Source organism: Chroicocephalus ridibundus, chromosome 1 (genome assembly GCF_963924245.1).
Source record: "Chroicocephalus ridibundus chromosome 1, bChrRid1.1, whole genome shotgun sequence".
In the NCBI taxonomy this organism is placed as follows: domain Eukaryota; kingdom Metazoa; phylum Chordata; class Aves; order Charadriiformes; family Laridae; genus Chroicocephalus; species Chroicocephalus ridibundus.
The window spans coordinates 118,655,154-118,677,953 of NC_086284.1; the positions used below are offsets into that span (position 1 = coordinate 118,655,154).

At 39.6% G+C, this 22,800-nt stretch overlaps 1 protein-coding gene across 6 annotated transcripts in view; it reads left to right on the plus strand.

Annotated features, from left to right (window-relative positions):
• The window catches only part of DCAF6 (DDB1 and CUL4 associated factor 6), a 104,185-nt gene extending 85,392 nt beyond the window's left edge, over positions 1-18,793 (plus strand). For all 6 annotated transcript variants that reach the window (XM_063348596.1, XM_063348614.1, XM_063348606.1 and 3 more), the window contains 5 exons: positions 4,717-4,855; positions 12,623-12,779; positions 14,321-14,409; positions 16,953-17,058; positions 18,349-18,793. In XM_063348596.1, the coding sequence (XP_063204666.1) occupies positions 4,717-4,855; positions 12,623-12,779; positions 14,321-14,409; positions 16,953-17,058; positions 18,349-18,413 (556 nt within the window). In that variant the 3' untranslated portion in view covers positions 18,414-18,793. The remainder of the gene's footprint in view (positions 1-4,716; positions 4,856-12,622; positions 12,780-14,320; positions 14,410-16,952; positions 17,059-18,348) is intronic.
• Positions 18,794-22,800: the final 4,007 nt, after the last annotated feature.

Consider the following 22,800-nt stretch of genomic DNA (forward strand, 5'->3'; position numbering starts at 1 on the left):
TGGACAGGCTGGACCGATGGGCTGAGGCCAATGGTATGAGGTTCAACAAGGCCAAGTGCCGGGTCCTGCACTTGGGTCACAACAACCCCATGCAGCGCTACAGGATTGGGGCAGAGTGGCTCGAAAGCAGCCCGGCAGAAAAGGACCTGGGGGTGTTGGTTGACAGCCGGCTGAATATGAGCCAGCAGTGTGCCCAGGTGGCCAAGAAGGCCAACAGCATCCTGGCCTGTATCAGGAATAGTGTGGTGAGCCGGACTAGGGAAGTGATCATCCCCCTGTACTCGGCACTGGTGAGGCCCCACCTCGAGTACTGCGTTCAGTTTTGGGCCCCTCGCTACAAGAGGGACATTGAGGTGTTGGAGCGTGTCCAGAGAAGGGCTACAAAGCTGGTGAGGGATCTGGAGGACAAACCTTATGAAGAACGACTGAGGGAGCTGGGGTTGTTTAGCCTGGAGAAGAGGAGGCTGAGGGGAGACCTTATCACCCTCTACAACTACCTGAAAGGAGGTTGTAGAGAGATGGGGGCTGACCTCCCTGGTGACAAGTGATAGGATTAGAGGAAACGGGTTCAAGTTGTGTCAGGGGAGGTTTAGATTGGATATTAGGAAACATTTTTTCACTGAAAGGGTTATTAAACACTGGAATAGGCTGCCCAGGGAGGTGGTGGATTCACCATCCTTGGAGGTGTTTAAAAAAAGGGTAGATGGGGCACTGAGGGACATGGTTTAGAAGTGGCTTTTGTCAGGGTAGGTTAAAGGTTGGACTTAATGATCTTAAAGGTCCCTTCCAACCTCAGCAATTCTATGATTCTATGTTGAGTAATACAGATTGGGAACTGAGGTCTGTAGCTCTCCAAAAAAAAAAAAATTTTTTTTTTTAACAGCAACATGTGATATACTGTGCTTTAATAAACAAACTAGTTATTTAGTTGTGCAAATTGCATAGTTTTTTGTTTAAAAAAAGTTCCTTATTACACTTCAGAATTTCTAAACATACGGAAAATGCCCTATGTGATATGTGACTTTTTTTTCAGGATTAACTTAACATGTTTACATCTTTTCCATTTCTCTCTGTGTAATACATAGCTGTGGATCAGTCTGCATCACAGGGTTTTGTGGTTTTGGATTTTCTTTTTTTCTTTTGAACCCATGTTTAATTGAAAGAATATAATGAATCCCTATTCCACTCATCTAGGGCTTAATTTAAATGGACTTTTGATAATTGATCTTTATAACAATCGACTTTGAAGACTTCAGATCTGCCTGATCATAAGGGGAAAAGCTGTGCTGTGGTTCATGTCTATATTCTTACTTTTGGAAGTAGTATTTTAAAACTTATCTTTCCACAAGGCACGCTCCATTGAAGTAATGAAAGTACCATACATCATTTTGGGCTCGATCTTGCTAAGACTACACACACCAACTTTATTGTAAAGATATTGCACTAAAGTACCACAAAATTTGTCAAAACACACTTAAAAAGCCTTTATAACTGCAAACCAGACAGTTGTACTGAATTATTCTGAAGTCGGAGCACTACCTACAGTATAAGGGCATAACTAAAACAAAGTTCAGTTGCATTGGCTTTACAAGACCTAATGGTTTCTGTACTATAAAATTAATAACATTAATCTATATCCAACATTTCTCAGGCGTCTTCATTATTTGATGCCTGAATGTGAATACGTAATATGTCTATCAATTGATGGAGTTGCCTGAGGAGTGCCGACACAATGTGCGTAAATTTAATTATCTGATATTTTGTGCTTGGAAGAGTACACGGTTTGGAAGGGAAGCAGCAGCTCACAGTCAGGCTAAGCTCAGGCTGAACTTCAGAACAGTACAGCCCACTTCTGTAACTGCTGATGCACCAAGTGATTAGGCTACTATCTAAGTTTTTGTTGGCACAGACAGAAATTGCTTCTCACAAATATAAATGAAAATTAAAAAGCCACAAAGCCAAATATGTTGGGTTTTTTAAATTGTTTTTTGTGTAACAAAAAATGTATAGAAAATCTGTAGTTATGGAAAAGTAATACTTCTTAGAAATAATAATTTCTCCTGTAATGTTCTTTAGATCAGGCCCGTATTTATCTTTTCTGGAGAAGGCTTGCCTCTGCCAGATTCCTGCTTTTAGCAGTATGTTACTAGAGTGCCCAATAACAGTATCACAGTTATAGCCATGTGTGCTTGGCTGCATTCTCCATGTTGAATGTAGTCATCGACTTTACAAGATAACTAAATAGCAATCCATTCATTCCTTTTAAAATAAGACCCCAAATCAGGATTTTAAATTCAGAGCTGAATTTAGTTGAAAGACGGGGTTTTTTTTGCCAAAGGTTGCTTCTGTGCTTCTGCTTTTATTTAAAATGCATGATTCTGACTGCTGAATAGTCTTGAGGTTTTTTTTGTAACGTCTGCTTTCAAGCCTGGGGTAATTTAGAGAAGGAGATTAATTTTTCTAGAGATGTCATAATGAAAAATTATGCAAGAAACTACTTTTGGTTACCAATTAGTTACTTTAATACCATCTTCTAATCCCAAGACTTGTTACTGCTATCTCGGAAGTAACGCTTCTGAAAGACAAGTCTGCTGCTTTGTCAATCCTAATGATGTTTAACTTCTCAGCTTTTTCACTGCACAGCTTTTATTAATTAATTAACGTGGATAAATACACCAAAAATACAAATAGCGGGCATAGTAAGTGACGGGTGTAAGGCTAGCGGGAGTGCTTCTGAAACCAAAAGGGCCTTACTGTGCTGAAGAGCTGTGTGTGCTGTTTCCAAAGCTGTGTGATCACTGATGGGTTTGGTAGCAGAGTAGTTGTTATTACATGATTCTTTTACTTTGTCATGCAAACCCCACCTTTTTTAAAAACAAGTACAAAACCAAATACATACAAATAATTGTTTAAAGTTTCTGTGCTTTATATAGCTTATCATATACACGCCACCCGTCTTTTTCCTTCACATAGAAGTAAGCTGTTGAGAATAGTTCTGTGATCTTTAAAGCACAGTAAATAAAGAACTTGAGGTTCTTTTTGTTCCTCCATTGTAAGAAGACGTTGTGAAGAACCCTCTTCTTAAATCTGTTGAAAGTTAAAGTTGAGGGTCCATATAATATAAGGACTAACTAGCAAATACAGTATATTTATTCAGTGTAGTATAAGAAGGAGGAACTAGAAAATTGCCTGCATATGAGATTTTGAGGGGACAAAAAACACTCATAAAGGAAAGTAGTAGTAGTCTATTTTTTCTGGGATTGTTTGCTACACAAATTTCTAAGAAATGTATTATGATAAATAGTCCACTGGTAAGTAGATCTATTGGCTAGTGTTTACAAATCTCTTCTAGTTTCTATAAAAAATAAGTATTAGAATATCTTTTGAAAACTTAGCTGTATTAGATGATCTGTCTTAGTATGACAGTTTGTGGTTCATTTTGGTTTGTTTTTTGGTTTTTTTTTTAAATAATATCTGTATGAATGACTCATTGTTTGCATTCATTTTCCTTCTTTACCTAGCTGTAGGATAACACTTAACTTTACCTTACTTTTTTTGGTCCAACTTTCTCCTATAACAAAAATGAAACAAAAATCTAAGCCAGACCACTGGCTGAGAGAATTAGTTATGAGGGAGATCTGGTGGTGTTTTTTCTGGAAAAGAGGATTTGTTGCAAGAGGATTAGTGACTAAAACATTATACCACATCACTCGTGGACAAATTCAGGTTACTAGCTTTCTGGTAGCAGTATACTGAAGTTGCAAATGTGTTCAGTTCTGCCTGAGTTTACTTTCCAGGATCACATAAAGGCTGTTATACTTTGATTCCTTGCATTCTGGTAAAATCTATACCTGCTCCTTCTGAAAATGACATTCCCCTAGGACTGTTTAGAACCTCAAAGCTAACAGCAACCCTGACACGGAATAAAAGAAAAAGAGTTAGGGGCAGGTGTTGAGAATTGACACTTGGTTATATCTGGAATTATGGGGATCTGCAAACTTAGAGCTAAATAGGAAAAAATGGGCACCAGGGTCTCTTCATAGATTAATGAAAAAGTAGATTCCTGGAACTAAACAGTCACAAAACAAAATATATAGTTTAGATAATTTTTTTCTGTTATTTTCAGGAATCTTCAGCCGTGTCCCTCACTGCTAACGTATTGGATAGTTGCTACAATAATTGATCTCAAATCATCCCTTGACTTAGTAGGAACTTTCTTAAAGCTGTCTAAATCATGAGTCTCATCATACAGAAATAGTGAAGAGAAATACATTTAATGAAATTATGGTGAAAAATCAAATCACACCGGAAGGCATGCTAGATCCTTAATAACTTTTTACATTTTAAAAACGTCTGTTTAGGCGTAGATTTTTCATTTCAGAATTTTGCTGCCTCATTATGGGTGGAAGATATCTCTAGCAATGAAGAATAAAATAGCATGTGAATTTTGCCAACACCTGAAGTTTGCTCTTCAGAGAGGGCATAAAATGTTGCATCACTTGACATTCCACTGTCTTGCATGCTATTCTTGTTCTAAGCCAGGATGAAAAAAATTAAAGTCTGTAATTTTACTTTTGGGGTAATGTTGATGTATGTTCCAAACTTATGGAGAATGTGTTTGAGTGCTTAATTATTATTTTATAGTCCTTTTTGATAGCCCATTTCAGTGTTTGGAGATGGACTTTCAGTAGTGTTCTCTTTGTCTACAATTTATAGACGATCTGCTGTTGCCCGCATTCAGGAGCTCTTCAGAAGGAGGAAAGAAAGAAAAGAAATGGAAGAACTGGAAACGTTGAATATTAGACGTCCTTTAATAAAGATGGTTTATAAAGGTCATCGGAACTCCCGAACAATGGTACAAATGCTTTGTCTGTTTTGGGAACTGTAGAGATTTTATGGACTGAATCAGCGTAGCTGCCACATTGATATGCTTGCCAAAAAGGATATTGTAATGCATTGTAAGCACTTTTTCTTGTATAGTCAGTTGGAAGCCACATAATTTCCTCTAAATGAAAATTAAAATTAGTGAGTCATGTGTCACCGTGCTAGGCATTTAAGTTTTCTTGAGTTTAAGACTCTCTCCCCTTAACTTCCTTTGAAATCTTGGGTATTTTTTCTTAACTTCTTGTTTCATTTTTGTCTGTCATCTTAAGTGGTATAAAATGTGCCTACCTTCAAAATTATTATTTAATTCTTGCTTTCCCTTCCAAGCTCTTTAAAGTTAAGAGATTAAATAATAATTTTGAACAGCTTGGAATCACAGAATCACAGAATCTTCAGAGTTGGAAGGGACCTCTAGAGATCATCTAGTCCAACTCCCCTGCTAGAGCAGGATTGCCTAGCGCACATCACTCAGGACTGCATCCAGGCGAGTCTTGAAAATCTCCAGAGAAGGGGACTCCACAACCTCCCTGGGCAGCCTGTTCCAGTGCTCTGTCACCCTCACTGTAAAGAAGTTTTTCCGTGTATTTGAATGGAACTTCCTATGTTCTAACTTGTGCCCATTGCCCCTCGTCCTGTCACTGGGAACCATTGAGAAGAGTCTGGCACCATCCTCCTTCAGCCCACCCTTTAGATACTTGTATGCCATAATAAGGTCTCCCCTCAGCCTTCTCTTCTCCAGGCTAAAGAGTCCCAGCTCTCTCAGCCTTTCCTCATAAGGGAGATGCTTCAGTCCCTCAATCATCTTAGTTGCCCTACGCTGGACTCTCTCCAGCAGTTCCCTGTCCCTCTTGAACTTGGGAACCCAAAACTGGACACAGTATTCCAGTTGTGGCCTCACCAGTGCAGAGTAGAGGTGGAGAGTGACCTCCCTTGACCTACTGGCCACACTCTTCCCTCTGCAGCCCAGGATTCCATTGGCCTTTTTGGCAACAAGGGCACATTGTTGGTTCATGGATAATTTACTGTCTACCAGGACCCCCAGATCCTTCTCCTCAGAACTACTTCCCAGCAGGTCCACCCCTAAACTATCCTGGTGCTTAGCATTCTTCCTCCCCAGGTGCAGGACCTTGCACTTGCTTTTGTTGAACCTCATTAGGTTCTTCTCTGCCCAGCTCTCCAGCCTGTCCGGGTCACGCTGGATAGTGGCACAGCCCTCTGGAGTGTCAGCCACCCCTCCCAGTTTGGTATCATCAGCGAACTTGCTGAGGATACACTCTGTCCCATCATCCCGGTCATTAATGAATATACTAAACAAAATTGGACGAAGTATTGACCCCTGGGGGACACCACTGGTTACAGGCCTCCAACTAGGCTCTATGCCGCTGATCACAACCCTCTGAGTTCTGTTACACAGCCAGCTCTCAATCCACCTCACCGTCACCTCATCTAGCCCATACTTCCTCAGCTTCCTAATAAGGATGTTATGGGAGCATCTACCTTGCTAAAGTCAAGGTAGATGACATCTACGGCTCTCCCCTCATCCAGCCAACCAGTTATAACATCATAGAAAGCTATCAGATTGGTCAAGCATGATTTACCCTTGGTAAATCCATGTTGACCACTTCCAGTAACTTCCTGTTCCTCAACGTGTTTGGAGATGACATCCAGAATGAGTCGCTCCATTACCTTCCCAGGGACAGAGGTGAGACTAACTGGCCTGTAGTTCCTTGGGTCCTCCTTCTTGCCTTTTTTGAAGATTGGGGTGATGTCAGCCTTCCTCCAGTCCTCAGGCACCTCTCCTGTTCCCCATGACCTTTCAAAGACGATGGAGAGTGGTCCAGCAGTGACATCTGCCAGTTCTCTCAGCACTCGCGGTTGCATCCCGTCAGGGCCCATGGACTTATGAATGTCCAGCTTGGCCAAGTGGTCTCTGACCCGGTCCTCCTCAACTGAGGGAAAGTCTCTCTCCAGACCTTCCCCCTTGCCTCCAGGGTATGGGATTCGTGAGAGGCAGCTTTAGCAGTGAAGACCGAAGAAAAGAAGGCATTCAGTAACTCTGCCTTCTCTGTGTCTTCCACCACTAGGGCACCTGTCTCATTCATCAGTGGGCCTACATTTTCCCTAGTCTTCCTTTTTCTGTTGATATACTGAAAGAATCTCTTCTTATTGTCTTTAACTGCAGTGGCCAAGCTGAGTTCTGATTGAGCTTTGGCCCTTCTAATTTTCCCCGTACACAGCTTCGTTAATATCTTGATAATCCTCGTAAGTTGCCAACCCCCTTGTTCCAGAGAATGTAAGCTTTCCTTTTTTTCCTGAGGTCCAGCCAAAGCTCTCTATTTAGCCAGGCTGGTCTTCTTCCCCATCAGCTTGTTTTTCAAGACATGGGGATGGCCTTCTCCTGTGCTTCTAAGAGCACCTGCTTGAAGTATGATCAGCCTTCCTGGGCACCTTTGCTCTTCAGAACTGCCTCCCAAGGGACACTCTCAACCATGCTCCTAAACAGGCTAAAGTCTGCCCTTTGGAAATCCAAGGTGGCAGTTCTGCTGGCTCCCCACCTTGCTTCACCAATAATTGAAAATTCTACCATTTCATGGTCACTGTGCCCAAGACGACCTCCAACCTTTACATCCCCCACAAGACCTTCTCTGTTAACAAACAGTAGGTCCAGTAGGGCACTTCCCCTGGTTGGTTCCTTCACCAGCTGTGTTAGGAAGTTGTCTTCCGCACACTCAAGGAACCTCCGGGACTGTTCCCTCTTTGCTGTGTTATATTTACAGCAGACATCTGGGAAGTTGAAGTCCCCCACAAGAACAAGGGCAAATGATCATGAGACCTCTGCCAGCTGCTTATAGAATACTTCATCAGATTCTACATCCTGATTAGGGGGTCTATAACAAACTCCCATCACGATGTCTGCCTTGTTGGCCTTCCCCTTAATTCTTATCCATACACACTCAACACTGTTATTCACACTGTTAAGTTCTAGACATTCAAAACTGCCCCTAACATAGAGGGCCACCCCACCACCTCTCCTTCCTTGCCTATCCCTTCTGAAAAGTTGGTAGACATCGATTACAGCACTCCACTTGTGTGTGTCTTCCCACCACGTTTCTGTGATGGCAGCTATATCATAGTTTCCTTGCTGAACAATAGCCTCCAGCTCCTCCTGTTTATTCCCCATGCTGCCTGCATTAGTGTAGATGCACTTCAGCTGGGCTAATTGTTCTGCTACTTCCTTGGGGGGACAAGCCCTAATTCGCACCCGATCATGCTCGGACATTTCTGTAGTTCCCAAATTATCACTACCCCTCATGTCTTCGCTACCACACAAATCACCATCTCCCACCATCCCTGAGACAGATTGCAAGACCTTGCTAACACTCTTACCCAGAAGCACTGGTATGCTGCTCCCAGGCACCACTTTTGTAGTCCTGGTTTCATCCCCATCCCACTTCAAACCTAGTTTAAAGCTCTATGAATGAGCCCTGCTAATTCTTGTCCCAGGATCTTTCTTCCCCTTCGGGTTAGGCTTCCCCCACCTGTTGCCAGCATGCCTGGTTTCCTGTAGATCAGCCCATGATCAAAAAAGCTGAAGTCCTGCCAGATGCACCAGTCTCGGAGCCAGGAGTTAATTTGCTGGCTCCTCCTATTTATCCCCTCATCAACCCCTGCAAATGGTGGGATAGGGGAGAACACTATTTGTGCTTCTGATTCATGGTTTTGAAGAGCCTTGACATCTCTGAATTTAAAAAAAAAAAGAAAATACTGCTAGTTATTAAATCATAAACTAACTACTAGATATTCTGTCTTTTTCATACAAAATCCTATATTTTAAGAAAAATGCAGTTACTGTGTTTGTAAAGCAGTGGTGCATGAGAAACAAATGCCGGCTTTTTTTGCTATTTTTTTCACTTTTTACAGTATGCTGAAGATGTGAAGTGCTGAGTACTAGGTGGTATTTTGTAGAAGTAGCAGGTGTATTATTTTGGAGATGATCTGAGGAGTAGTCCCTCCGAAAGCAATTTTCTAGATTTTGTGTGAACGGCTTTGGTTACACTGGGGAAACTGCTTCAGGAAATGCATATTTCAGTCTACATGAGCAACAAGGCTTAGAATAAACTTTGATTAAGACAAGGGAGTTTTGCACTGTATTTCATAAACTAATTTTAGTTGCTCGAAACCCCATTAGTTTAGAAGTCATAGCGTCCAGCACTTTGTAGTTAGGTGATATTAAAACTAAGCTTGCATAAGTGGTCTTAATTCAGTCTCCATCTGTGTATGTGTTATTACACGTTATTATTTCATGGATTTTGTTGTTTGGTTTCTTTGGGATGTGGGTTGGTGTTTTTTCTTGTGTTTCACATGAGCACCTATGATGAGAAATAGACAAAATGGAAGATGATGTAATTTTCCCCGTTGGTTTCTATGGTGGCAAACTTAATTTTATTTTATTTTTTTGATCTATAGCCTCTTTCCTGCAAGGTGAGGGCTGGTTGTATTTCCTTTTTAAATTTGTGAAGGCAACAGCTTAGAGAGGTCAGTCATTTCCTGCACACCTGAGCAGCCCAGGGATAAAGTTGTCTTGTCAAGTGCATGAACATGAACTATTTTAATACATGCACATATATATGTGTGTGTGTATGTGTTAAAATATATATATATATATATATATATATGGAGAGTGAATTAAGGCTATGCAGGCAAGTTGAATAATTCTGGTACTTCCTTACTTTTGAGAACTTAATTTGGCAATCTTACAGGTTTTTTTTAATAAGCAAATTTTAGGTGTGATTCTTATATCATCAGAAAACAAAAGATAAGTAGCATTATATTGATGTTGGCTTGCACTGTTGACAGGGTTGGAATGTTTTTAGGTCCAGCACACAGATCCCTGCCATGTAACCACTCAAATGATGTCATTAGAGTACTGGGTGTTACCGCTTTTTCATGAAACAGACCTGAAAGTATGGCAGCAGGGGGTGTGATGGTAGTGGGATGGGGGGGGCGGGGATTTCTTGTTTCTCTTTAGCTCTTAGAGGAAAAAAAAATGCTCTCGTGAGCCCAAAATCCCATTCGTCAAAATTTGTCTTTTGCCATGTGCCTTCAGTTCTGTGTGTCTCCTGTCTCTTCGTCGCTATTTTTCCCTCCAGTCCTACCCTTATCTCCTTTCATATATATGCCATTCTTCCTCTAGTCCACTCACCCCAAATCTCGAGTCCCCCTTTAAAATACTGACTTTAAAGAAACTTTTCCTCAATAGAGCATCTGTGTGTAGCTAATATATGGGATAAGTTGTGTATGGATACAGTAGAATTAAGTGTATATATGGGTTTGAAAACAAAATTTTTAAATGTGACTTTCGGTTGTGTTGATTTATGTGGTGCTAAAATTAGGTTTTATGAATATTAGAAATGTAAAATCAGCAGTTACATAAGAGAATACAAAGGAAGCAGGAAGAAGTCATAATTGAGAATTAAAATATAAAGTTATTTATTATTGGAAATAATTTAGATGTACTTCTAACAGGATAATGAAAAATATATATTAAGAGGACCTATAAGACAAAAGCTGCCAAAAGATGAATATATTGAAAACACATCTTTCACTACAGAATCCAAGAAATGCAGTTTCTCTGGCTTATTTTTAGACATCAGGATGACTTTCTTGCCCTGACTGCAATCATTGGTACATATTCTATAGATAAAGATCTAGCAAGCCTCATGCTGGAAATAAAGTATATATTTTTAACAACAGTAAGGGTTTAGCTTCTTAATATGATTCCTTATCATGGTGATTTTTAAATCAAGGTAGCTGGGGCAAAGCTCCAACTATTGTGGAGCTTTCAGCTCATCTCTTGTGATTGGATTTTGACTGTTCTTGAAGCAATGTCCCTCCTTCGTCTGCCATTCCATCTAACCTCTCACCCTATAGATGATATAGGACAGCAATGGAGAAAGATACTGCTGCCTACCCTGTTCCTTTTTTAAATAGTTTAACAACGGTTATTTTGATGTTCTACTCTGAGTAAAATCTGAAGTGATTTCTGAAGAAGATTCTAATCATTAGTGAAGGAAGTGAACCCATTCTTGTTTGCTCAGACTAATTGTTTGGCTTCCTTTGGGTTACATCTTTTTAGGAAGGAAGGGCGAGAGGCCTTGGCATGGAAAGATTATTCTACATTTAAAAAACCTAATAGTTGCTTCTTGAAAAAAAATATTCTAGGGTGGCTTTTTTTGGCTCAGAAATTGAATAAGCCACATTCTTTCAGGCTGTAATCGTAAGGGTATCTTGAATGTAACAGGTGTAGAATAATGTCAGCATTATATTTCCAGGAAATGGATATCTGATACTACTGCCACTTTTTCCTGGCCTGCAATTTCTCCGTCATTTACACAATCATTTTCGTTGAAGGCTACTCTGTTTCATAGGACAGAGTGCTTCAGCTGCCTTTAGTTCCAAAACTCATGAGACTGCAGGTCTCATGCGCATCTTTCAAGTAAAAATCACTGTCTTATTCTCAGAGGTGGAGAATTTCCTCCTTCAAATGTATAGTTCTCCGATCAGAGAAGTCTTCCTTGAATGTTTTAATTACAGCCAATTACATTCCAGGGTCAAACTACTGTGTTATCAGTAATAACATAGAGGAGTTAGCTGTAGGCCAAAACTAAAGATCATCCAATTAAAATTTGTAATGAGTAAGTGATTTATAAATTAATATAATTTGTGTGATGCCAGTCCAGTCAGTGCGAAGTAAAATTCCATAAAATGGCCCAAGATGCTAGAATGAATGCTACTGTGAACAGTAGACCCTCAAACAACTCACTGCCTTTGCTCTCTAAATTTATACACAGCAACATGTGTATTTAAAAAAAATAATAAATAGTCCATGTTGGCAATGTATTACACGTACTCTTTGCTGATAGCATGGGAACACTACTGATATGTGACAAATGTTAATTATATCGCTTCAAACATTTGCAAAGATGCTCAGATACCTCAACAAAGTAATGATGGGAACAACCACACAGAATAGGATGCATCATTGCTGTGTCAAGAAAACTGTGATATTGGTTCCACTTGCGGGGAGACATGCTTCTGCTTTCATCTGCTATTACTGTGACAGCTGAAGCTGAAGGGTTGCTTCTACCCGGATGCCTTCCTTGTTCAGTGGCTTATAACTTTAATTTTGGCCTTGGACTGAGAAGTCTTAGTTCTTACCTGATTGATTATAAAGGAGGGAGAAAAAATTCCTAAATTCCTAAATTTGATTTCATGACCCTGTTTTATCAGTCAGACCCAGTTAATTCCCACCCCATAGTTCTCATAAGCTTCTGTCTCGTCTCCTCTTCCTCTGTAAATGGAAAATCCCCACCAGGGATTAGCCTGTCATGCACTTTAACTTACCGAACTCTTCCCAAAAACTGTTTCACATACCCCTGTCTCCAGTATCATTTCTGCCACTCTGGAAAGTGACAAATCTGCTGTCATTTATTTCCAAACTGCTCAGTCTGCCTCAATTCCTCTCCTTTTTTTCTGTTTGCTCCAGAGATCTGTAGCCTTCTGCATTTTCTTTTTTTTTTTATCATTCTTGTTTAAACGCTTCCTTTAAATTTTCTTAAATGTTGTTTCTGCATATGCAGAGCTCTGACTTCAGAGGCAGTATTATTTCAGAAACGGGAGTATGTGCTTTCCACCAGCTAGTCTTATAAAGTAATTTTTATTTTTGTTTTTCCTGCAGATAAAGGAAGCTAATTTTTGGGGATCTAACTTTGTCATGAGTGGTTCAGACTGTGGCCATATTTTTATATGGGATCGACATACTGCTGAACATCTCATGCTGCTGGAAGCTGATAATCATGTGGTGAACTGTCTTCAGCCTCATCCGTTTGACCCGAGTAAGATGATAATTTTTCACAGTCTGCTCATTCAGGTTATCTGTAGTAAAGCATTTTAAAGCTCAGTCTTTAAATTCTTTGCTCAATAGAGCATTGTAATGATTAATAAACTATTGTTCATTTTTTCCCATGTTAATTAGATAATACTGTTTTTAATTTTGTCTTTTACTAATGACCTTTGGCCCTTAAAACCCTCCTTACTCAATAACGTCTTGGAATGAAAATGTTACTGGCATTGTATTTGTAGAAAGTTAAGTTGTAATAAAAAGAATCTCCATTTCTTGCTCCCCTCAATACATTAAATGTTTTCCATGACGTTAAAGAGGGAAATATGGGGTCACTGAAATGCCAGCAAGACTTTGGGAATTGATTTTGGAATCTGGTATCTATCTACTTGGGTCTGTTCAAAAAAATTAAGTGGGTGTCTCAGTCTCACTGGCTTTGTGAGATTAGAGGAATGAATAAAATTAATCAGAAATTCTATTAATTCGTATTTAGGGGAAAATATTTATAGAAAAGATGGACCGAAGTAGTAGAAGGAATCATATGTCGTCTGATATGTAGATGGAAAATCTGAACCATTCTGCAGCTTCTGACACAGTCAAAGAAAGTATTTGTGTTATTTCTTTTTTCATAGCTTACATGGCTGTAGAGTAACAGTCAGCTGTAAATAAATAGGCAAATAAAGTTGCTACGATGATACCATAAGAGGCTGGGGTTTTTTCAGACAGTTTGTGGAAACTTGGAATACTGCCCTACATTGGATAAGCGTTGGAATTTTAAATGCTTAATTGAAATTGTGTTCCTGTACGTGTTCAGAGTGTGTGGCTAGGTTGGATGCTTCTTTTGGAAGCACCTTTCAAAATGCCCTGTAGCTTTACTGATTTCTTAACTGAAAATGTAATGAAGAGGTCATCCTCCCTGTAGGTCATTTAATCTTATACAGTTTTCCAGTTACTGTGGAATTGTTATTCCTGTAGTGGTTTTGTGCAATGATCTAGAGGATGTTCTGCAACTTTTTGTTTTATGTATTTTAACAAGTGTTTATAAGAGCAACTATTGCTTCTTTATATCGGAATATCAAGTAAATTTATGTTAAATACACTGAAATTATCAAATGTCAAAATACTTTTGAAATTATCTCGCTTCTGTCTTTGTATTTGGTTCTTCAAATCCTAAGGCTTTGTTATTAATGCATGTACTTACCAGGCTGTCAGCAGAAATATATCAGTAGTGGCTGTGTTTGTTCTTACTTTCTGCTCCTATTTTACGTGTATTCTGGTGCTCTTTTTTTATTTAAAAACGGAGGATCTTGCTGTTTGCATGTGTTTTCTTCATATATATATATTCAAAATATATATAATGTATAGCTCAGATCTTTTATGGAGGCTTAGTAATTACATAGCTGTATGTTCAACATGGGAACTGACATTTGCAATTAAATGCTTCAAGTGAAGTATTTGTTCAATCCCAGTTAAATGCAGAAAATACTAGTAAAGGCATAACACATTTAATTTGGAATTACTGTTATTTACTTCTAGTTCTGGCCTCTTCGGGTATTGATTATGATATAAAAATTTGGTCACCATTGGAAGAATCCAAGATTTTTAACAGAAAACTTGCAGATGAGGTAAGAACCTTTCCTCCTTTTTCACAGTAATGTTGCATCTTCCAATTCTATAAAAGCCTTTGGTGCAAATTACTGATATTGAATTAAGAGTTATTTAATGTTTAACAAATGAGCTACAAATGAAAAACTGCCCTTTTATAATAGCTAACTTTCATATCATTGGCAGCACACAGAGGTACTTTGTATTTCATTAACTCTCCTAGAAATTATATGATATCATCTGGTGTTACGTACATGAAAGAAGTTGGAAAAAGTATGAACAGATATAGAGGGAAAACTGGCAGGAATTAAGAAGTGAAGGTAGTGCCTGTCTTTAAATAAATACATTAGCTAACTGAAGGAAATATGATGATATATAGAAGAATAGGGAGTGCAAAACTGAATCCTATGAAATATTCTGTGGCATAAAAGGGGGTTAAGGTTAAGACTGCAAATTGGGAACTTCATGGAATAAAGCAAATATTGCAAGCCCAATCAGTTGTAAAAGTCTGCATGTAAAGTTATGTTACACATTGTTTTCATACTCTCAAAGCAATAACAACGTATATAGCAACTGGCCTATGATGATCATATAGTTGAATGCTGAATAATCGTATTTTAGTTATTTATGTAACATAATTTATTGAAATGCTAGATGGTTTTCTGCAAGTAATGCATTAGGGCAAATTTAGTTGTGGGGTGGTTTGGGGTGTTTTTGTGCAGTGGCTTGGACAGCAGGGCTATAGCTTTTTAATTAATTATTATTTCTCTGTATTACTGCTATATATATTTAAAACAAATAGAAGCCTAGAACCCTCAGCCACCACCCCCAAATCCCCCTGAAAAAAACCAAAACCATCCACTTGCGAGTTTTGAACCTTTCCTATTATTTTAGCAGTAGTAACACTGAGTGAAGTGATGCTTCTTTCTGTATGTTGTATGACAGTTTTTAACCTCTGATGTGTCTCAGAGGCTTTGGGGTTTAGAAATATCGCTAAACATAAATGTGTACTAAATATAATTATTGTACTGATACTTTTGTCATTTAATTTTTAATAATAACAAATTATTTAGAGATTTAACTATTTTTTCTTTAATAAAAAATGCAGAACTTTCAGAAAATTTGTCCGCAATATGGTTTGTAATTTTACGTGGGTTTTGTTTTTTAATTTAATCCCTGTATTGAAATACCTATGTAGAGGACAGGAGAGGTTCATAGAAGTAAAATAGTTTTCACTATGTTAAGTTTGGCTAGAGTTAAGTGTCCAACATACCTAAACTGAATTTTCCATAGAAGGGCAGGTCTAGGGAGAAAGCATTGTGTTTGGGAAAGTTCAGTATAGATATAGAACCGTATTGAAAATTGAGAGAGGCCATGGCCTTAGTGAACAGGAAAAGACAGTGGGGATGAGAAAAATCTCTGAATAGAGAAAAAGCATCAGAAGCAGGCTGTCAAAAGGGCGTTACAGATGATGCACTGGAGAAATGGGAGGTGAAACAGAGAAAAATGTCAGCCTGCTGTCTTCTCAGTTTGCTTCTTTTAGGGAGCGATCAGCTGTACAAAGTGCCTGGTACACAGATGACAATGAGAGAAAAGAGGTGCTTTGATTTGGCTAGGAGAAGGTCACTGCAGACATTTGCAAGAACATGTTCCTCACAAGAGGAACAGGCTGGAGAAGGAGTCTCAGGGAGAAAAAGAAATGCGTTATTTTCCTGCCTCACTGCAGCTGATCTGGGAGGAAGCACTGAATAATCGTCAGAATTTGTCTCCACCTAAAGAAATTTTTATGCTTAGTGATAACGAAAGAATGTAGCCTAAAAGCTGAGAGACAAACTAGGGTGTGGGATTAGAATTTAACAGGAAAGCAAGAAGGATGGCAAGGAAGTACCACAAGGAAGGGAGTAGGCAAAAGAGCTGGAAGTATTTGTTAGAGAGGGTTTTTTTTCCTTTGAAACTAAGACAGTAGGAACTGTCTCTTTCAAGTCATTTAGAGGCAAGCTGTAGATCTATTTAGAAAGAATTACGGAGCTGAAGAATGTTCCTGAACTGGGACAGAGTAATTGGTTTTGTTCCTTGGATTTTCTCCAAAAGTTTCAAGCAGCATGAAGGTAGGAGTTTAGGGTAACCTCATCTCTTTTCCTTCCCACATTCTTGGCCAGTGCTGATGCTAAACTTTGTTCTCTACAACAGTTGCCATCTGTAACAGCACTTTCTCTCATCGGTCTTCCTTATTTTGTGCAAGATCTCATTTCCAAAAGTTTTTCCTCAGTTTCTCATCTTGATGTCTACCACGCATGTGGACAACAGAATGGTGATCTTACTAGAATATTCTTTAGATAGACAATTGGGTATCTGTAGGCCGAGTCCAGTGTCTGACTTTTCTTACCACATACAATTGGTGTAAGTGTATTCCATAGTAATTATTAAAATATTACTCCCTGATTGTATTTTTGGACTCTGTAAATGCCTTTTGCATAGGAACTTTGTATCTACAAACCCATATTGATGCAGTACATCTTTGTGTTTGTATTTGATGCTGTTTTTTCCCCTTTCCTGACTCCAGGTTATAACACGTAATGAATTAATGCTGGAAGAGACCAGAAACACTATTACTGTTCCAGCTTCTTTTATGTTACGAATGTTGGCTTCGTTGAATCATATAAGAGCAGGTGAGACACTTCTGAAGAGCTTGTCCATCACATTGGTCTATGAAAAAGCAGATGGATTGGGGAACCATCAAGATCTTCAGCTGTCAGTGGCTAGACTTGGGGTTGGTGAGAAGATTCAGAAGTTGTTCAAGGGTCCCTTAATAGAAGTACTTAGGAACAGCTTCTTTAGTGTGAGACTTGCAAGGTTTTTGAAGCTGTTGTTTTTTTACCTCAAAACAAAGAGCAAGAAGAGAGCAAAATGTATTTTTAGATGTTACCATACTATCCGTCCTGAAACAGCTTTGTAATGTAGCACTAATTAGATGTTGAAAAATACCCTTGATGATTTTTAAGGTGAGTGCTGTGTGATGGGAAAACTATTGGCAGTAACTGGAATGAGTTGTAAGATAAACTGTCTGTCATTGGGGGCTTGCAATTGTCTAGGGGCGAAGGAGGGTGTGAAGATACAGGACTGTGGGAGATATTAATGAGGCCGCTGGCAGCTGTTCCTGGGGCAGCAGGTACTAGGACGTGCCTTCAGTGAAGGGGCTGAAACAGGTGATATGTTGCATGGAGAATTGTCATTGGGAACTGGTGTTTCTGGATGTTAGTGCTGAAGAAGTCGACTGCAGTGGGTTGATACTGAAGATTTAGGACAATGGAGAGACATCATACTGGGTAGGAAGCAGGGAGATGAAGTTTTGGAAGGCTGATGTGACATATGGGGTGGAAACCTAACAGAACTGTAGATGAAGGTGAAAGTGACTGTAGAGATTGAATATGGAGACTCTGTCGCTGGCTGTGGGCTTATGGTGATGAGGTAGGAAGGAAGCTAGTCATGTTCCAGTCATGTTCCCTCACACATCGCTGTATTTGCCTTTCTCTAAACATTTACATCGAAAGGTACTTTTTCTGATGTATACAGTTTCCTGGAGTGCACAGATTTCTAACTGCAGCTGTTCTAGTTTGAACTCCTGAGAACAGTGTTTCAATCTCTTCTATTCACCATCTCTTTTCAACATTATGCTTGTGGTCATCTTTCCTGTGCTGACAGCAGCTACAAGGTTTTTGCTTTTGTACACAAATTTCACTTTTATGCCTTGAAATCCTTTAGGGCTTTTCTCCTGTTCTCCTTTCTTGTTGTAACATTTCTACACAATCTCTGCTGTCAGTCCACATGGACTTTCTTCTGCCGTATAACCCACAGCCACTGTCCATTGTGTACAGCCCAGGGAGACAGTATGTTATACGTATTTACCAAAAAAATGAAAACTTTTGAAGTTCTCTTTACTAACTCTCTGTGTCTTGCAGACCGATTGGAAGGTGACAGATCAGAAGGATCTGGTCAGGAGAATGAAAACGAAGATGAAGAGTAAGCGGCAGTTGTGTGCAAGCACCTAGACGTTAATGGAATTTGTATAAGACATTAATTATATTTTTCCTTACAGAGCTTTAGTGCAATTCTAAGGTTTTGCTTTTGGATAACCTAACCTTTTGTTTTTGAATGACTGTGTGCATGACTTTGGGAGAGTGTGCAAGTTAAAATAAGCAAAAATGTTTTTAAAATGTTTTGCCATGTATGAGGGGTGCTAGAAGATGCAAAGTGCAATATTTTCCTTAACCTGCAAATGTGGGAGCTTGGATCAATGTTTTAAAGTAACTTTCATTATAGTAAAAACGTTGGTTCAAATAAATTTCTATACTTGCTGTTTGCATGTTTGTTGCTTTCTAATAAAAGATTTGGTTGTTTTAAGTATTTCTGTGGTTTTTTCTTTGGGCAAGCATTGATTTATCACCTTGTAAATATAACCCCATTACCGCCCTAATTTGCATTCTTTCTTACAATGTTTCTGAAGTGACAAATACAATTATTTCTTACAGCGAGCACTGGGATCCTCTGTGACTTTGAGACCCCCGTGCCTCTTCGTTCTTGCATTTCCATGGGCGTCACCCGCACATACAGACGCAAAATTGTCTCTCCGTCAGTCTTACCATAGTGCCTCTTCTCATTCTCCGTGCTTAAATCTGTAGTGCTGGTGAAATAGTTGTGTTTCACTAATAGATCCATGAGTATGCCTTCTTTGCAACAACAGCAGATAAATCTTCATTTCCATTGGATTTAGAACAGAGAAAATGTAGTGCAAAAGAAAATGCATTTGAAAATTCCTGTGCATTACTTCCTAGGAATAATTATTTGGGAAGGAGGGCAGTTCAGTCCGTGTAACAGGTTCTACCCTTCCTCCATTCTTTTTGTATGGCAATGGGGAAGAGGAAGCGAGGGAAGGAAAGCAAGCAGGGAAAAGAGCGGCTTTGCTCAATGGCTGTTCGCGCCGAGGACGGCAGATGCTGAGAGGCTCCATTGGGATTTACAGAATGCCGGGAAGAATTCTGAATCAGGTGGACGAGGGTGCTGGAGGCTTCATTATCCTGCTATCATTAAAACACGCATTCATTACACAATCTTCATAAACTTTGCTTACATCAACAAAAAGAATTCCCCACACTAAATGAAGAAGGTGGTTATCACTACATTCTGATGTCCTGGATCACAATACAGGCAGGCTGAAAGGACTTGGGGAAGGGATATAAATCACAGGCATGGAAGGAGATGGGAAAACTAAAACTATTGTAGGAGATGAGAGATTTGCGAGGGAAGAGATATGTAACTCATCTGTCAGTAACAGTGAGGATACTTGAGCAAGGGAAGAATAATGTGAGGGGAGAGGAAATGTCTCAGGAGGTGGATTGGATGGGTGGTTGGTTGGGTTGGTTTGGTTTTTTTTAAAAAAAGGAGAAGACAGGAAATTACTGAGGAAGAGCTTTGAAAGTGATCCAGTGAAGTGAATTTAGGAAAGGAGAAAATAACCGTGGAGGAGAGGTGGTTTTGGAGGCAGAGGGTGCTGAGAAGAACGGATGTCTCATAACATCGGAGTGTTGTGGAAAACGGGAAACTTCACACCCAGAGGAGTTCAGTGCAACAGGGGATGGAAATCTGGGAAGCAGTTCAGAATGTATCTACTGTGAACAAGGGAGAATGAAAGAAGTCAAGGTGAGTTGTTTGATTGTTTGCTTTTTAAGGTATGGAGTGAAAGTAATGGCTAATATGGATATTTATCTTTTCTGGTGGCACAAGGACGAGGTGGCCTTCTTGTTGGAGAAGAGAGTAAAACGTCAGTTTTTCCTCATGACACAACCTTTTGAGTAAGCGTTTTTAGACCAGGAAGAAATGAAAGAATATTTAATTATTTTGTGGTACACCTAGGTGGGGAGCGGGGAACGCAGTGGTCTCAAACGATTCAAACCTTGCTGCTCATAGCACTGCACTGAGCAATATTTTCACTATCGCATGTAGCTTAGCCTTGAATTTTTGTAACGGAGCAGAGTACTCCTCTCATTAGATTTTAAAGAACTACACAGTAAATATATGTAGTGTACTTAGTGTATATGTAAAGCCGGCTTGTCTGCTCTACTTTAGCTGTTAGCAGTAGGAGGAATAAAGCCGCGTCTCTGTTCTGTGTGGCATCTTTTGCAATGGTGGACCTCTTCCACAGCTAGGGGTCCTGAGCGGTTCTGTGAACACAGTACAATAACACAATGTTTGTTGCAGTTTTTAGGTCCTCTATAGTTGATATTTGAGTTGATATTTGCAAAGAATGACTATGGCTTTCTACTATGGCTTTTCTATGACTTTCTACAGAAGCCTGACTCTTTTTATTTAGAAATTATTAACTTTTGCCTTTTGAAAACAAGTTCTTTCTCAAGTAAGTGTATGGAGAGGATACCCTTTGTCTTCACTGGAGAGGTTTTATAAATCATCACCGTGGATATCTTTATAAAAATAAAAAGCTGCTTCTGCCACTTTTGCTTTAGTCGTAGCAATTGCCAGCAAAGAGCATACAATGTAAAACAAAAGCAACAGTCTTGTAAAGTCTTTTTTTCAGAGTTCCTTAATAAACACATTATTCCCACAAGGTCTCTTATTTATCCAAAGGATAAATATTAACTTTAATTCCAGATGCTTAGCTATGGGTTTACTCATTCAAAGGAGGGTTGAATCTCAAAGGGCAATGGTTTAATATTTGGAAGATTTTTCAAACATCAGTGAAGCTCTTCAAACCATTTTTCTAAAACTAAGACATCCATAGTGTTTGGGTTATTTTTTTTCATAAACGTCTAGGTAATGGGCTGAGTCTCAATTCCTAGAACCATGCAATAATAGGAGCTGTTGGCAGGAGCAAGAGGGATGCTGGTAATTCTAAAGTTTGTAGCAGCAAAAGAAAATTTGAAAATGTTATTCGAATGTGCAAAGAAGTTAAAAAATAAGTAATAAACCAACCCACAACCCAAAACCTCAAAGCTTTAGAAGCAAATCTTATGACTGGGTCAGATTTCAGACTGGGGGCTTTGAGGTGGGTGATGCTGCAGGAGCTCCCTCTAGTGCCACCGTTCCCGCTGCATTTGTAGAGGCGTGCGTCCTGTGCAGAAACACAACCCTGGGCATGTGTACGTCACACTGGTTTGATTACTGCCATAGCGGTGCAATACTTGAGACCATCGTTCTTCCTTTCAAGTAAGCCAAGTCCTGTTAAGCACCAAATGACCAGCTGATTTAGCTGGCCGCTAGAAGACATATCCAAAACCGTTAGTTTCTAATTGCAATAATAACAGCCCAAATTTGATGGAGGGGATGGTAAGTAAGAATATGGGGAGCACCTTATTTTCCTGTTTTACGCACTGAAGATTGTACATATGCCATAAGCTGGCCCTTCTGTCCTGCAGCAGCAGCTTGCTGTCGATATTCACATCCTTGGAAGAGCACTTGCCTACAGCAAGGGTTCAGATGTCATTGAACTCGCTTCCACGAAGGATACTCCTTAAGGCTGTTGCAAAGATCAAAAGCAACTTCTTTGATATGTTGCTACGATTCCTGGTAAATAATTTGGTGTCTTGAAGCTTGGGCAGATGGTCACTGTAGGAAGCAACCTCTTGTTTAAATGTCGAAGGTGCTGAGCCTGTTCAAACTACTATCTATCTGCTCAAGCTCTAGTTCTTCATACCTTCCCCCGGTGGAGGTAGGACAAGGTTCATTAATGACATCCTGCATCACCTTTATTGCGAAACTTTCTTACCTAAGCAGGAGCTAAATGTTATGGTAGACTATTGTGTACGTCTTAAGCTCTTTCAGAACATCCCAGAGGATGTTTCTGAGGAAGAAATTCCAAAAGTAAATGTTTAATACAGGTTTCACTGTCCTTGCACCAGCAAAATAGCTGTTGTTGAAACATGTGTGTGCTTGTTTGTAAGGGATGGGAGAATATGCTCAGAGATGCTGCCTTGGAAAGCTGAGTAGTTGCATCTACAAAATCCTTTCTTCATGGAAAGATACCACTGAGCCAGGTTCAGTCTCTGAGGTTCAAGCCTATTGCAAAGGCCATCCATCAACAACCCTTGGGAGTCCTCCACACTGCGCTGTTTCATGGGCCAGACCTGACAGCACTGTTGAAAAATTAGGTGCCAATTAGCACCAGTTAGGTCAAAGCCCACATTCCTCCTGGTCCAGTCATACTCCTACAAGAGGCCAACTCTAAAAGCCTCAGCTGAAGTACAGGACGTGACCCAGAAGGCACATGTGAGGTCATCTGCCCTGCCTAAATAGAGATTGATTTAGTCTTTGAAACGTGGGGTTAAATCAATTTGAAGCTATTTTCATGAATTATAACATGTCCAAATGCCTTTATCTTGGTAAGTATCCAGTTTGTCTTC